Genomic DNA, 16,400 nt, shown 5'->3' with positions numbered 1-16,400 from the left:
ACTCAATGAAAGTCCCTCTACTGTTCAAAATCATAAAAGCTTTCATTCAAAGTGCTCAAAGTGATTTATTGCTCTTCATTGGCTTATTTACTCAACTCTTCTTTATAGATTCTGTTGTATTGAGTGAGAGTAAGTTTTAAACACATTATTATCATTTGTGAGAGGTCATTCAAGCACCTATTGAAGCTTGGTTGTGAAAAGTGTTTGGGATAACACTTGGTAGAAGTGTAAAGCTACTTGTAAAAGCTTTGGTGTGAAGATTTGTAAAGGGCTTTGTCTCTTGCCTTAAAAAGAGAAGAATAGTGGAGTGAAGACTCAAAGTGGGATCTTTGAGAGAGTGAATGTAGGCTAGTTAAAGCCGAACCATTATAAAAATTTCAGTGTTCATTTTCTCAACCCTTGCTCTTTACATTTATGCATTTTAACTTTATGATTGATATGCTTTTACTGATATGAAAATTGATATCATATGCTGTTGATCTTGCAGCAGACTGAGAAAATTAGTTTACTGCTAAATCTGCTTTTACTGCTAAATCTGCTGATATCTGATTTAATCTGCATGTTGTTTGATCTGCTGTCAGTTAGAATATTTGGTATACTGCTCTGGTTGCTGTGTTAAAAACCTATCCAGATTACTGATATATTTACTGAATGCTAATAAAGTCTGTTATATCAGTATACTGATTGCATATAGCTTAACCTTGAGTCAACTTGTCAATAGAGCTATATTGTTCATTTTTCACATTAGTCAATTTAGTTGAACCTAGCTGCAATTTTCAAAGGTTTTGAGCAAGAACCAAAAATTGTTTTTAAAGTCCAATTCACCCCCCTCTTGGACATATTTTGGGACATCACCAAGCATACTATAATTTCTGCCCTAAGGTTCAATTGTCACCTCCCTTAATTACTTCCACTAACCAACATCAACTCACATTTAATTCACCTCAAATGACCATAATTAAACATTAATACATTCATAACACTTTATAGCACAAAACCCCCAAATTTTCCTCAAACCCCCAAATTCACAACTTCACAATTCATGCAATTTCATAACATTTACTTCACTAATCATGTACACCTCATCAATTCAACATAAGTCCTCAACTAAAATATGCCAAATGACCATAATTAGGTCTTATAAACCTTAATTGCATGACATACTACAAAAGCCCTAATTTTATATAAACCCTAATCTTCCGTTTTCTAATTCATGCAAATCCCATACAATTTCACTACCCCAAATATGTATACTACTTCAATTAAACTTTAATTCATCATCAATTAAATTAAAACAAATCAAATCCTAAGTTTTCCCCAAGTTGGCCAAAAATTCTCCTCTCCATAAATGCATGATTCTCATACTTTCTCATGTAATTTCATTATAATTTAACTTGATTTAGAGCTTGTATAACTAATTAAACATGAAAGAGACTTACCTCTTGATGATTTTTCTCAATTTCAAATTTTCTTCCAATTCTCTTGTTCTTCTTGCTTCAATGCCTCATTCAAAGATTTCTTTGTTGATTTCTTCTAGTGGGCTATGGGATTTATGGAGGAAATTCAAGGGAATCAAAAGCTTGGAAGGGAATCAATGGTGGAAGAAGGAAGGAGAAGAAGAGAGAAAGAGAGAGAGGGAGAGAGAAAGGGGTGGCATCACAAAATTGGGGGGGGGGGGGGGGGAAGAGAGGGTTTGTTCCTTTATATATTTATCACAATTTTTGATTTATTTAATTAATTTTAATTCAGTTGTCCAAAGCCCATTGGTCTTAAAATTTTAATTGTGTCATAAAGGTAATTAAACTTAAGTTTTTTTTTCTTTTCTTTTCTTTTCTTTTTACATCTACACTTAATTTTCCTCAAAATTCCTTCATAATTCAATATATTATTTTCACTTAATTTAATTGACATTTTGGTCAAAAATCAACTCTTGAAGTGAATTGACCAAAATGCCCCTCATCGGGTCATAATCCTTTTTTTTCATAATACCCGATGAGTCCTTAGGTCTTTGGTTCACTTAAATTTTTATTATGTCTAACTCAATTAATTTTCCTTTTCTTTTTGGTTCTCAAGGCGTCTTTGAATAGTACTAGTCATAGACAAAAAATGGTACTATTCAGAGCTTGGAAGTTTGGGATGATACAATTCTCCCCTCCTTAAAAATAAAATTTTATCCTCGAAATTTACCTGGTCTCAGTATCCAAATAGCTCTGGGTGTTGCCTCCTCATGTCCTCCTCACGCTCCCATGTAGCCTCTTGGCTTGAATGATGGTTCCATAACACTTTTAATTGGGGTATCTGCTTGTTCCTCAGCTGCATCACCTCATATGCCAAGATCTTTATGGGTTCTTCATCATATGTCAGGTCTGGATTCACCTCAATCTCCTCTATTGGAAAAATGTGAGAGGGGTCTGATCTGTACCTCCTTAACATGGAGACATGGAAGACATTGTGAATCTTTTCCAACTCTGGAGGCAATGCAAGTCTGTATGCTAATGGATCCACTCTTCCTAGAACCTCATAGGGCCCTATGAAGCGAGGACTTAGTTTCCCCTTTCTACCAAACCTCATAATCCTTTTCCATGGAAAACTTTTAGGAATACCTTGTCACCCACACTATACTGAATATCTCTTCTTTTTAGATCAATGTAGGACTTCTGTCTATCCGATGCAGCCTTGAGTCTGTCTCTAATGAGCTCAACCTTTTCTTCTGTCTGCTACACTAGTTCTGGGCCAATCAACTTCCTCTTGCCCACTTCATCCAAATACAAGAGAGTTCTACACTTTTTCCCATATAAAGCTTCATATGGAGGCATCCCAATACTCAATTGATAGCTATTGTTACAAGCAAATCTAATCAAAGGCAAATGTGAATCCCAACTTTCTTCAAATTTAATCACACGAGCCCGAAGCATGTTCTCCAAAATCTGAATGATCCTTTTAAACTGACCATATGTCTATGGATGGAATGCTGTGCTGAAGTTCAATCTAGTTCCTAGGGCTTTTTGGAGACTACCCCAGAATCTAGAAGTGAACCTTGGATCTCTATCTGACACAATAGACAGTGGCACTCCATGCAATCTCACCACTTTATCAATGTATAATTTAGCCAATCTTTCCAAGCTGTAATCCATCCTCACTGGCAAAAAGTGTGCAAACTTGGTCAATCTATCAACAATAACCCAAACTGCATCATGATTTCTCTGTCTACATGGAAGTCCTGTCACAAAATCTATAGTGATTCTCTCCCATTTCCACTTGGGAATTGGCAATGGCTGTAGCAACCCTATTGGCACTTGGTGTTCTGCCTTTACTTGCTGACAAGTTATTCATTTAGCAACATATTCTGCAATGTCCTGCTTCATTCCCCTCCACCAATAGTGTTCATTCATATTTCTGTACATCTTGGTTATACCAGGGTGCATCGCAAAAGGTGAATCATGTGCTTCTTTTAAAATGGTCTACCTCAATTCAACATTATCAGGAATGCACATTCTACCCTTATATAATAACAAGCCCTCATCATTTACTGACAACTCTGGTTTCTTGCCATCTCGAGCCTCTTCCATCAATTTCAGGTACTTCTCATCACTCTGAGTAGCTGTGTTAATTTGATTTGTTAGCATTGGCTTCACTTGCCAAGTAGCTACCATCTGCCCATCATCATCAATCTCTAAATTGGCATGTAAAGCCCTTAATTCATGCACCATGGACAAAGATGAAACTCTCAAACTAGCCATAGTCTTGTGACTTAAGGCGTCTGCCACTACATTAGCTTTCCCAGGTTGGTAGTCAATTATACAATCATAGTCTTTTATCAGCTCTAAACACCTCATTTGCCTCAAATTCAACTCCTTCTGTGTACCCAGATACTTCAAGCTTTTGTGATCTGTATAGATGTAAAACTTCTCCCCATACAAGTAGTATCTCTAGATCTTCAAGGCAAAGACAATGGCTGCTAGCTCCAAGTCATGTGTAGGCAATGACGTTCCTGTCTTGCATCAACACACAACCCAATCCATTACGAGAAGCATCACTGTGTATGGTGTACTCCTTACCCAAGGTAGGCAAAGTTAAGATTGGAGCTTCAGTTAAAAACCTCTTCAACTCATCAAAGCTCTCCTGACACCGATTAGTCCACTAAAATTTTTCACATCTTTCCTAAGTAGCTTAGTTAGTAGAGATGCTAACATGAAAAATCCCTTCACAAACCTTCGGTAATACCTGGTTAATCTAATAAAACTCTGAACTTCAGTGACATTTCTAGGTGGCTTCCAATTAAGAATGGCTTCTACTTTGCTAGGATCCAGCTGGATACCCTCTGAAGATACAATATGCCCCAAAAATATAATCTCCTTCAGCCAAAACTCACATTTTGATAGTTTGGCATACAACTGTTTCTCCCTCAAAATCTGTAATACTATCCTCAAGTGTTTATCATATTCCTCTACATTCTTTGAGTACACCAAAATATCATCAATGAACACCACAACAAACTAGTCTAAATATGGCTAGAAAATAGTGTTCATCAGGCCCATAAAAACAGCTAGAGCATTAGTCAACCCGAATGGCATCACCAAGAACTCATAATGGCCATACCGAGTCCTGAATGCAGTTTTAGGTATACTCTGCTCTTGTACCATCAACTGATAGTAGTCTGATCTCAAGTCAATCTTGGAGAATACAGTTGCAGTCTTCAGCTGATTAAATAGATCATCAATCCATTACAGAGGATATCTGTTCTTTATGGTCACCTTATTCAACTGTCTGTAGTCTATGCATAGACAGAGAGTACCATCCTTCTTCTTCACAAACAATACTGGTGCTTTCCAAGATGACACGCTAGGGCGGATGAAACCCTTATCTAGCAACTCCTGCAATTGCACTTTAAACTCTTTCAACTCAGCAGGTGCCATCCTATAAGGAGTGATGGAAATTGGTTCCACACCAGGCATAATCTTAATGTCAAATTGCACCTCTCTCTCTGGAGGCAATCCTGATAATTCTTCTGGAAAGATATCTGGAAAATCACATACAGTAGGAATATCCTTTAATTCTGGACTCCCTACTTGGGTGTCTATCACATGGGCTAAATATGCTTCACACCCTTTTCTAATTATCTTTCTAACAAGTGCAGCTGAAATGATGTTGGAAGGTAATAACTGCCTCTCCCCGTGCATTACTACATCTGCATACTCGAGAAGACAAAAAATGACCATCTTCAGTCTACAGTCGATCATGGCGTGATGCCTAGCTAACCAATCCATGCCCAAGATGATATCATAATCTCGAAAGGGCATTTCAATTAAATTTGACAGGAATGTATATCCTTGGATCACCAAAGGACAATCCTTATACAACCTATTTACTTTGACCTCCTGACCTAATGAACTGGTCACTAGTACATCAAAGTCCATTTTCAAGCAGGGAATAGTAGCAAAACAAGCAATGCTAGCACTAACATATGAGTGTGTGGAGCCAAGATCAAATAACACATAAACAGCTTGTTCAAAGATGGAGAAAGTACCAACCATAATATCTGATGTCTCAACCTCCTACCTCTGACGCATGGTGTACACCTTGGCTGGTGCCCCACTCTGTTCGGGCTAGCTCACTGTGCCCTGGCCGCCAGAAGTACTGCCTCTACCCCTACCTCAGCCTCTACTGACTGTCTGTAGTCCTCTGGAAGCATAACCTTAAATAGATCCCTCCATAGTAGTAGGTGGCCCAGGTCTGCGGGCACTAGTATAATCTCTAGCAAAATGCCCACTTCCACCACAGTTGTAGCAGGCACCTATGGCCTTATAACATACTCCTTCATGTGTCTTGCCACAGGTCTCACAGGTACAGACAAGAAAGGAACCCCTAGATGTCTGCGGACTGGATCTAGGTGGCCTCTACCCTGAGAATCTTCCCCTACCAAATCCTCTGTTACTCAATCCCCCAAAGCTCTTTCTCTTCCCCAAACTACTGCTGGAAGTTTCTTCTCTTTTTCAGCTGTTCCTTTCTCGGATGCTCCTTCTAGTTTTATCCTTTCCAACTTCAAGGCCTGCAAGATCAATTCAGAGAAGTTGTCATGCCGAAATCCAACCACTTGCAATCTTAAACTAGGCCTCAACCTGGCCTCAAACCGTTTGCATCTGTCCCTACTGGTAGTGAGTAGGCTTCCAGCAAAGTGGCTAAGGAGAGAAAAGTCCCTCTCATACTCGGTCACTATCTTATTACCCTACTTCAGGCTCAGAAACTCCTGTAGCTTTGTATCCACATACATGTCTGGGATGTATTTATGCCTGAACTCTCTAAGGAAGTCATCCCATGTTAGAGTTGGGGGCTCCACCAAACTATGGGAAATGGTCTTCCACCTTTCATACGTATCTCCATACAATAAGGATACTAAATATTCAAATTTCAGCTCATCAGTGCAATGCAATTTCCTAAACACCCTCTCCATTCTTTCTAACCACTGTTTGGCTTCCAAAGGATCCACTGTGCCCTTGAACTCTGTTGCCCCATACTTTGCTAACTTGTCATACTGTTTGGCTAGGGTTGGTAGTTGCACTGGAGGTGTTTATAATGGAGCTTGAACTGGTATATTACCTGCCATTTATTGAAATAGTGCAGCCATCTGCTGAGTGAACTGAGCAGGAAACTGCATGGACAGAATTGGTGCAGCTGACCCATTGGCATTCTAAGGAGCTGGGGCCTCCCCCTGTACCTCAGTTGCTACCGATTGCTCTACTGTGTGATCCCCCTCTTCCATAATGAATCACAAAGAATTTTACTCCCTGAACAACCAACATAAGGAGGTTTTCCTCCATTAGTCCATATTCATGATGTAATACACTATATGTATCAATTAATGACAATTGAGCAGTTGTACTTATCAAAATATTTCAAATATGCAATTTAAAACTTGTATGAAAACCAAAGCTCTAATACCACTAAAACATGCCACACCTTATCCCTTGTAAGGCATGACATGTTCACGTAGCATACCTAATGAATTACCGAACTACACCTATCGATAACCTATTAAATATACTACAAGGGATTTTGAACAATTCATAGCTTTTTATCTTATCATTATTTTTGCGGAAACTGCATGGTGATAGTTAAAAACTTTAGCAAAACTCAAATATATTAGTTGTTGAAAGCATAATATAAGTCAAGTCAAAGATTTTCTTCAATCCATTTCACAAAAAATTTCTGAATTTATATTTGAAGTGAACATTCAATTTTCAAAAGTTTCATTCATTAGAGATAATGAACTTAACATTATCAAAATCTACAATTACATAAGTCTCAAAATAAAATAAAAATATTTACAAACTCAAAATGTTATAGCAAGGTAATGCTTTTTAATACAAACCGCTCAACGTTCGTACATCCATACATATAGCTACAAAATACATCAAAGGAATTATAGGGGTATACCTAATGTAAATACCCAAATTCAATACAAAAGCTGCTCCCAAGTCTCTCACTCAGCAGCCTTCTCCTTTCCCTTACCTACGACAGCATAATAAGCTATCGCTGAGTATATCACTCAGTGGTGTACAACTATAATTTTAAAACTTAAAGTAAAACACAACTTCTCAAAATATAAAAAATCACATTTTCCATGATCATGAAAACATCACCATAAGAACCATTTATTGAAATCACATTTCAATGAGGAGATCATAATTCACAAATCACAAATCACAAATCACAAATCATAAGTGTTGCCAACATCAACACACAGTTTAGACCATGACAGAAAATTTTATGATAAATGCCGTGTTGTACACCACGACAAAGCAAATCAACCTCTCTAACTGTTATTAATGAGGGAAGGGCTAGTTAGCTAATGAGTACCCATATACTCTTAAGTTAGTTGTGCACAAACCTTCAATGATCTCCTTTCTCCTTACTTCTCCTTATCCATCCCAACTTCTTTTTTACTGAAAACACACAAATAGAATACCTCAATAATCATCTCAATTGCTTCCAAGTGCTCATTACATGAATGTCTAATGCATCCCAAGTTAGCTTTATAAATTTTAAAGAGTTTTAGATTTTGGACAGCTTGGTGCCCTAATCTTTGAATTCAATTTTTACCTAGTTCCCATCATAATTTGATGAGATATTCTTCATAAAAATTTTTTATCTAGGTCTTAAATTTATTTCCCTTTTTTGAATCACCTAATTTGAAACTTTGTAACTCAAGTTATGATTAAATTTCTAGATACTGTTCACATGGTCCAAGTTCTGGTAGATTTGTCAACCTAATTTTGCTCAGTAATTTGATTGAGTTAAGTCCATAATTTGGCCTAAAATTCTTCATATGAAATGTTCTACTATGTTTTAAGTTTCCATCGGTTCAAGAATCACCTAATTTAGAGTTTTTTAGAGAGAGTTATGATAATTCAAATTTTACTGTTCACGTGTACCAATTTTACAACTCTCAGGTTCTGGCAGATTGGTTGACCCAACTTTACTTAGAAATTTGGTTGGGTTAAGTTCATAATTTTGGTCTTAAGTGTTCCATATGAAATGTTGTACTATGTTTAAGGTTTCCATTGGTTCAAGAATCACCTAATTTGGAGTTTTTTAGAGAGAGTTATGACAATTCAAATTTTACTGTTCATGTGTACCAATTCTGCAGCTCCTAGGTTTTGGCAGAATTGTTGACCCAAATTTGCTCAGCAATTTGGTTGGGTTAAGTTCATAATTTGGTCTTAGGTTCTTCATATGAAATGTTCTACTATGTTTAAGATTTCCATCGATTCAAGAATCACCTAGTTTTAAGTTTTATAGAGAGAGTTATGATAATGCAAATTTTACTGTTCATGTGATCACACTGACAGTGTCAAGAATTTCCACCTCCAGGTTCAAGGCTCATTTAGTGTAACTTATGTCCATTTTCTGGGCAAGGTATCTTCATGAAAATTATAGCCCTATGTCTTAAGTTTCATTTCCAATTGGTTTTACACCAATTGGAGTTGTGTAGCTCAACTTATGAGTTGACAAGCACACTGGACTCAGTGTCTAGAATTTCTGCCCTAAGGTTCAATTGTCACCTCCCTTAATTACTTCCACTAACCAACATTAACTCATATTTAATTCACCTCAAATGACCATAATTAAAAATTACTACATCCATAACACTTCATAGCACAAAACCCCTAAATTTTCCTCAAACTCCCAAATTCCCAACTTCACAATTCATGCAATTCCATAACATTTACTTTACTAATCATGTACACCTCATCAATTCAACATAAATCCTCAACTAAAATATGCCAAATGACCATAATTAGGTCTTATAAACCTCAATTGCATGACATACTACAAAAGCCCTAATTTTACATAAAACCTAATATTCCATTTTCTAATTTATGCAAATCCCATACAATTTCACTACCCCAAACATGTATACTACTTCAATTAAACTTTAATTCATCATCAATTAAATTAAAACACATCAAACCCTAAGTTTTTCCCAAGTTGGCCTAAAATTCCCCTCTCCATAAATGCATAATTCTCATACTTTCTCATGTAATTTCATCACAATCTAACTTGATTTAAAGCTTGTATAACTAATTAAACATGAAAGAGACTTACCTCTTGATGATTTTATCCAATTTCAAATTTTCTTCCAATTCTCTTGTTCTTCTTACTTCAATCCATCAATCAAAGATTTCTTTGTTGTTTTCTTCTAGTGGGCTATGGAATTTATGGAGGAAATTCAAGGGAATCAAAAGCTTGGAAGGAAATCAATGGTGGACGAAGGAAGGAGAAGAAGAGAGAAAGATGGAAAGGGAGAGAGAGAGGGGTGGTGGTACAAAATTGTGGGGGAGGGGGGGGGGGGGAAGAGAGGGTTTGTTCCTTTATATATTTATTCTAATTTTGATTTATTTAATTAATTTTAATTGAGTTGTCCAAAGCTCATTGTTCTTAAAATTTTAATTGTGTCATAAAGGTAATTAAACTTAAATTTTTATTTCTTTTCTTTTCTTTTTACATTTACACATAATTTTTCTCAAAATTCCTTCATAATTCAATATATTATTTTCATTTAATTTAATCGTCATTTTGGTCAAAAATTAACTCTTGAAGTGAATTGACCAAAATGCCCCTCATCGGGTCATAATCCTTCTTTTTCATAATACCCGATGAGTCCTTAGGCTTTTGGTTCACTTGAATTTTTATTGTGTCTAACTCAATTAATTTTCTTTTTATTTTTGGTCCTCATGGTATCTTTGAAAAGTACTAGTCACAGACTAAAAATTATACTATTCAGAGCTCAGAGGTTCGGGGTATTACAAATTCTCCATTTTTACTAGTGCATGTATAACAATCCTAAAATTATATTCTTTCACGCATAATCTTGGTCTCAATATTCAATTTAAATGGTTTAGTTAAATGAAAGTTGAACTAAAATCAAACCTTGATAAATCCATGGTCTACTGTTTGAAGCCAAAGAAAATACTTTGCAAAAGTTCAATAGCAATAGTGTGAAACTCAGTGGAAAGGTTAAAAGCAAGCTTAATAGAAGTTAAAGATAAATTAATTCTTGCAAATTCTAAGTTCTCAACTCTAAGAGAAAAAATGCATTCACTTGAGAAACATTTGGAGGAATTTGAGTATTAGTTGTCAAATGCAAATGTAAATGTCTCTATGGATGGGACATAGGAGTAACATGGTGCTTTACGTTCTGAGATCACAAACATAGAAAACATAATCAAGGATTTGAAACTAATTTGGAACTTAGCAAAGAGATGATTCACCTTAAAGATGCCTATTAGAAAGTGGATTCATTATAGAAACAACTTAGTGATTCTAATTTTAGGCTCCAACATGCGGTGGCATTTGCTGATGCTAGTCAAGAGAAGCAAAATATGATGTATGCTATGATTAGAGCTATGGAAAATTTAAATGAGAATCTAAATTTGTCTCTTTCAGAAAGTTGACATTTGTGTAGACAATGCAAAGGATAAGTGCATTGTATTGCAGAATCAAATGCAGATAAATGTAACATCAAATGTTGGCACACTTAAGATGTAGATAACCCAAAAGCCATAGTGAAGACCAATAAGATGTTGGCAAAATTCTACAAGTAATGAAATAGCAAAGAACAACAGATATTGTAAAAATGAGACACCAAAGATTGGAAATAGAAAAGAAGTTGTGGAAAGACAGCATATATTGACAGTAAAACATCAAAGATAACCTCATGGCCTTTATCATCTTCATTAGTAGAATTGAAGGAGTAAATTTTTTTTGTGCATTTTTTTCTTTTAGCTCTACAAAGCACTATTAGCAGTACATGCAATAAATTTATATATAAATTTACCAAAAACTTAGTGCGCTAAATTGAAGTAATCTATGATCATAACAGAAATATTAAGCAAGTTGGATCTTATGGTTCAATCCACTTGAAATCATGTAGATGAGTAGATTGTCACATTTGGTAGTGACTTGCTAGCATAGAACTCAATTTAAATGCCCTTTTAAACTCTTGCACAACTAAAGAATCCAAAATTTATGCAGAATTATGCATGACTGAATTATAAAAATAAAAAATAAAAATAAAAAAAGAGCTTCAGATGCCAAAAAAATTAAATTAACAATTAAACTCTAAAAATTGAGGTTCTAATGCATTATCCTCCCATAAATGCTCTTTTAAGCTTAGCAAGCAATCTTATATCAAGTAGAATTGATTGTGAATTTAATTTGAGAGTAAACGTGATTTTCATCAATCCCTACAATTGTCTCTGTGGTACCCATTGCTTCAGTAGGAACTTCATGGCATGTGCCTTGTTGTGTATTTTCCTAACATTTCATAAAATATAAATATATAAGGACTTAGGTTGGGGAGGTATAATAAGTTCACATAAGCTTAATTTGAAAAATCAAATTATTACCTCACTTGGTTGTGGTTGTGAGGTAACTCCTGTTGACTGCTCCTTGATTCTCTTCCTTTTCCAACTTGTGGTAGTGCTCTACATTATGAAATTGACATTAATTGTGAGTTTGATAATATAAATAACTTTATAATTTAAATATTGAATATACATATTTACCTCTGTAGCAGGTGCTTTGTAGGACCTGGTATTATGGCTAGAAAGATTACACCTGCTGCATGTCATTTGCGCTCCTTTCCGTGAAAGTTTGCTAACTTTTTTGGGTTCATCCTTATCTTTCCTTCCCAACTTCTTAGGTTTTTTAGGTGATTTTTTCACTTCTAGAGGCTTAAATGGAGCCTTGTTCATTTTCATCCACATGCTCCTCCCCTTCAGTGTTTGCATCACATGCTCATAACTCTTGAGGTTTGTCTCTTTACGATACCAGTGACTTACATATGCAAGACTTAGGCGATTATGATATATGCAACAAATTCCATGCGGACATGGAATTCTAGTAAGGTCCCAGGACCTACATGTGCACAAATGTTTTGAATGTCAACTACATGCCTATCCTTCCTCTCAAACACTTCAAACCCTTTATCTCCATTCCATTCTAAGTGGAAATTAAAAGCTCTCTCCATATTGTCTTCTAGCCTTTTAGTTATAGCTAGACTGATGAATGAGAACCATTTGTTGCATTCATCTATTTTTTGTGTATCCTATTCATTACATATACCCTGATTTCCTCAAGCATAATGATTATGTGCTTAGACCTTGCCTGCAGGATGCTTCTATTAAAAGCCTCGCACATGTTGTTGTTAACTACTCTCGACTTGCAACTGAAAGAGAAGATGCTCTACACCATGTGGGTGGAGGGTATGTTAGGAGTGCTTCAACACTACTAGAAGCTATATTGTCCATATTTTCCAACTAATCATAAAAATCTTCAAGATAACAACTCTTAGCACATCTCTAAAATTGCTTTCTTAGGTCTTGACCCCTCCATCTTTTTTGCCATTTACTAAAAATATGCATTGCCATCACCTATGTTCAAATTTAGGGAGTTCATCCTTAACTACTTATATCAATACCTACTCAATAAGGTATAATATATATGTTAGCATAGCTAAAGTGTCCAATTAACCACTTAAACCACTAAAACATATTATAAACAAAAAAATGGAAAAAAAAATATATAACTTTGGCAGTTACCTTTTGCATGTCACTGATAATGGTAAGGTATGATATGTCTGTGATATTTAAATCTGTCTTCAGGAACCTTAAGAACCATGTCCATTTATTACATGCCTCATACTACACCCAGCCTATGCAATTGGAAACATGTGATTATTTACATCCCATCATATTTCTGATATCAACTCCCCCTTGCAAATTATCCTTAACAAATAACCATCTAGACCAATAATTAGTTGGCATCCACCTAGCCAGCCTTTCTAAAATGCATCAAAACAAATATAAAACTAACTAAATCTATTAGTATCCTATTCAAATGCCAGTTGGATAGTTGTGCCAGGGTTAGACAACCTTAATTCCTCTGCATAATCCCACAATTAGCCATATTCAAGTCTATAATTGTCAGCCAACTCCCTTTTAATTGCCCTCTTAACCCTTTTGCACATATTCACACCAATATCAACCTTTAAATCTACTTTAACCTTGTTTTTAAGGTCTTTAAATATCATTCCTGGATGGTTTTGAATTTTGGTCTTGTAATAGTTGATTAAAAATTTAACCATCACAATCTTATTCTAGTAGACCCTGAAACATTTATATTAGGGATTATATGTTTTAATCTTGAAGTCCCCACTCCTTGTATCGTAAGTAGCCATTATAGTTTAGGGGCACCCCTTCTTGCACACTACTCTCACCCTAGTTGGTTCACTTTTTGAAAAGTGTACTTTAACTCCCTTGTTGACTGCATACTTTATAATTACATCCTTTAATTCAGCATTATTTGCAAAAACTATTGCTAAAACAAAGGATGGGCGATCACATTCTAGATCATACACCACTCTCTTAGAGGTTCTCCTTTGAATTTATACCTCACCATCATCATTATACTTTGCTTTTGCACTACCCTCATTATGAGAGTCCTAATAGTCAGTGTCATTCCCAATAGGCTCATTTACTCTTTCCTCTTCATGGCAACTGTTGTTTCATCATTACTTACTTCTGTTTGTTCTTCCTTTGTTTCACTTTCTTCCCCAACCTCATCATTGAATTGAAATCACTTCCACTATCATCATTATTTTTTGGCACTTTATGACGCATTTTTCTCCTTTTTTCTCCTTAACACTTAGAAATTCTATGTCTATAGAGTCTGCTTCACAATCTTCATGAATAACAAATCCACCATTAATATCAACCTCATCTAAGTCAAGAGAATGGGTAACATCATAATCACCAATATTCTCATTGCTCTATCCAGCTCTTCTGTCTCGTACTTCTTCCTTTCCACTAATATGAATATCATCAACAGGTGCCTTTTCAAGGTTTTTAGGTTGATACCATTCCATAAAAGGTGCTTGATTAGCCCCATCACTGAGTACCTTAGGTTCATGAATGCCATGTTCTAGATAAAAATCTATAAAATCATTTTCACCATAAAGGCTTAAAATGTCAACGATAACCCTATCATCATTGACCACTCTCAACCCTTTTTCCAAATCATACCTAGGCTTTGCCCAATAAATAGTTACTCTAACTTTGTAGGATAGATAATTTGTCATTTTTTGAAGCCTCCCATAATGGAGCCTGTCAATGTTATTTACAAGAAACATCTCAAGTTTCCCATTTGCATATCTCAGTTTTGGGTCCCTAATAAAATAACCCTTATGGTGCATTCTCACATTAACAGGTAATGCCATTTTCGCTACACATTGAAAGAAAATGAAACAAAAATAAAATGCAAGTCAAATTTGTTAAGAAAAGAAAATTAAACAACATATGTAAACAATAAGAAAGGAATATTAAATAACATATGCAAACATTTGTTGGAAAATAATTCATAGATTATATTATCAACAAGACAAGATTAAATTCAAAATGCAAGTTGGTGAAGAAGGTAAATACCTTATATGTATTTGCATTTTTTGAATTTTTTTCATTTAAAAGGTAAAATTTGGTTTTAGCTGAAATTATTCTAGAGACAAGCAGTTCAAATAAAAAAAATGTGGAGTTATTAGGATTTTTTGTTGAAGTGATTAAACTTATATAGGTGAAGTGGTATAGAGTGGACTTTCAAACTGTATAGATAGATTTTTTAAAAACTTAGCTTCACTTGATTGCTTATTCAGTTATAGTTCTTTGAATTGTGTATTACATATCCCCAACTTTTATTCAAATTGGTGTTAGCCATGATTTGTGCTTTTCTAGCAAACTTCTCTTGGATTTTATAAAAATTATTATGCAAAAACAATATTTAGAGGGTTCAGTAACTATGAATAAAGTAATAATTAGATTATGATGCAAAGACAAAACAACCCAATTAAACATACCATCACAGCTGTGAAAATTTATAGTAGACCTACCATACAACAACACAGCCAGAAACTTGCAACAACTGAACAAAGAAACTATGGGCTTAACATAAAAGTAAAGTCAAATGAGTAATCACTAGTCAATGAGTAATTAAATATTGCTTACAATAAAGAACAGCTGGTGAGACATTGGTAGAACAGTGAATAACTTTATTTTATTTATAATACATGATAGCTTATTATTTATATATAAAAAATTCTATTATTTGCATGATTATGCATATGAAAAATGATCTTTTAACTGATAAACAAGAGACCACAAAACATGGTTCAGTGCACTATATGTGAAGAAGATGAACTAATATAGCATTGAAGCCCTTCCCTTGTTTTTAATTTTAAGTTTCAACAGTTAAAAAAGAAAATCCAAATACTAAGCATATCAAAAAACAACAGTATCTGCTGTATGTGCAAATAAAAAATCATTAACAAAAAAAAAAAGGAGAATTACCTTGTTTCAATGACTTCACAGTGATGGAGATATTAAGGGACAACGCCAAACACATCAGTCGTCTATCTCGACCGAAGATCTTGAACCAAACCCTATTTCTAGTAATCACTAACTCAATCCATTCAAAGACATTCAATCAATTTCAAAAGGGAGACATTAACAACGATGAGGAGAAGTAGAATTGATTTTGAACTATGCATTGGGAATTTGGGATTTTAAAGAGAAAAGTTAGCTCTACTATTTGTTTGTTTTCTTTTTTTTCTTTTTCCTTATAATAAGAACACATGTAAACCAACTCTCGCCTAATTGTAGGCAGAATATTTTATTTTTTTCTCTCTTAATCAATAATATAAAATTAATTATTTTTTAAATCACACTCTTTAATTACACATCTGCAACACGTGCCTCAGTTCTGATAGGGGAGGGATTAATTTAGCTTTAAAATGAAAATTATGGGCATATTTATACTGAAATTTACATTTGGATAAATTTAACCCTCAT

At 34.9% G+C, this 16,400-nt stretch overlaps 1 protein-coding gene across 2 annotated transcripts; it reads right to left on the bottom strand.

Moving 5' to 3' along the window:
* Window positions 1-7,374: 7,374 nt before the first annotated feature.
* Window positions 7,375-16,152, bottom strand: LOC110654821 (uncharacterized). 2 transcript variants are annotated; one of them, XM_058147114.1, is made up of 5 exons: window positions 15,900-16,152; window positions 12,069-12,420; window positions 11,910-11,987; window positions 11,752-11,817; window positions 7,375-7,509 (listed from the first exon to the last, which is right to left on the bottom strand). In XM_058147114.1, the coding sequence occupies exons 2-5, from the start codon at window positions 12,291-12,293 to the stop codon at window positions 7,435-7,437; spliced, it is 444 nt and encodes a 147-aa protein (XP_058003097.1). In that variant the 5' UTR covers window positions 12,294-12,420; window positions 15,900-16,152; the 3' UTR covers window positions 7,375-7,434. The 2 variants fall into 2 exon arrangements, 1 of the variants encoding a protein (XP_058003097.1); XR_009148891.1 differs by lacking the exon at window positions 7,375-7,509 and having other exon boundaries at window positions 11,337-11,817; window positions 12,069-14,784.
* Between the last annotated feature and the right edge of the window lie 248 nt (window positions 16,153-16,400).

Source organism: Hevea brasiliensis, chromosome 5, assembly GCF_030052815.1.
Source record: "Hevea brasiliensis isolate MT/VB/25A 57/8 chromosome 5, ASM3005281v1, whole genome shotgun sequence".
In the NCBI taxonomy this organism is placed as follows: domain Eukaryota; kingdom Viridiplantae; phylum Streptophyta; class Magnoliopsida; order Malpighiales; family Euphorbiaceae; genus Hevea; species Hevea brasiliensis.
Note: the sequence above shows the minus strand (reverse complement) of the source record. Positions and strands in the feature narration are given on the sequence as shown.

What these genes read in the sequence shown, in the direction of transcription:
- LOC110654821 (XM_058147114.1), bottom strand. Translation starts at nt 12,293, where the DNA reads ATGCAAACACTGAAGGGGAGGAGCATGTGGATGAAAATGAACAAGGCT. An exon ending in CACAACCACAACCAAGTGAG is followed by an intron (nt 11,818 to 11,909) that starts GTAATAATTTGA and finishes ATGAAATGTTAG; the next exon opens with GAAAATACACAACAAGGCAC. An exon ending in TGGGTACCACAGAGACAATT is followed by an intron (nt 7,510 to 11,751) that starts GTAGGGATTGAT and finishes ATGCTGTCGTAG; the next exon opens with GTAAGGGAAAGGAGAAGGCT.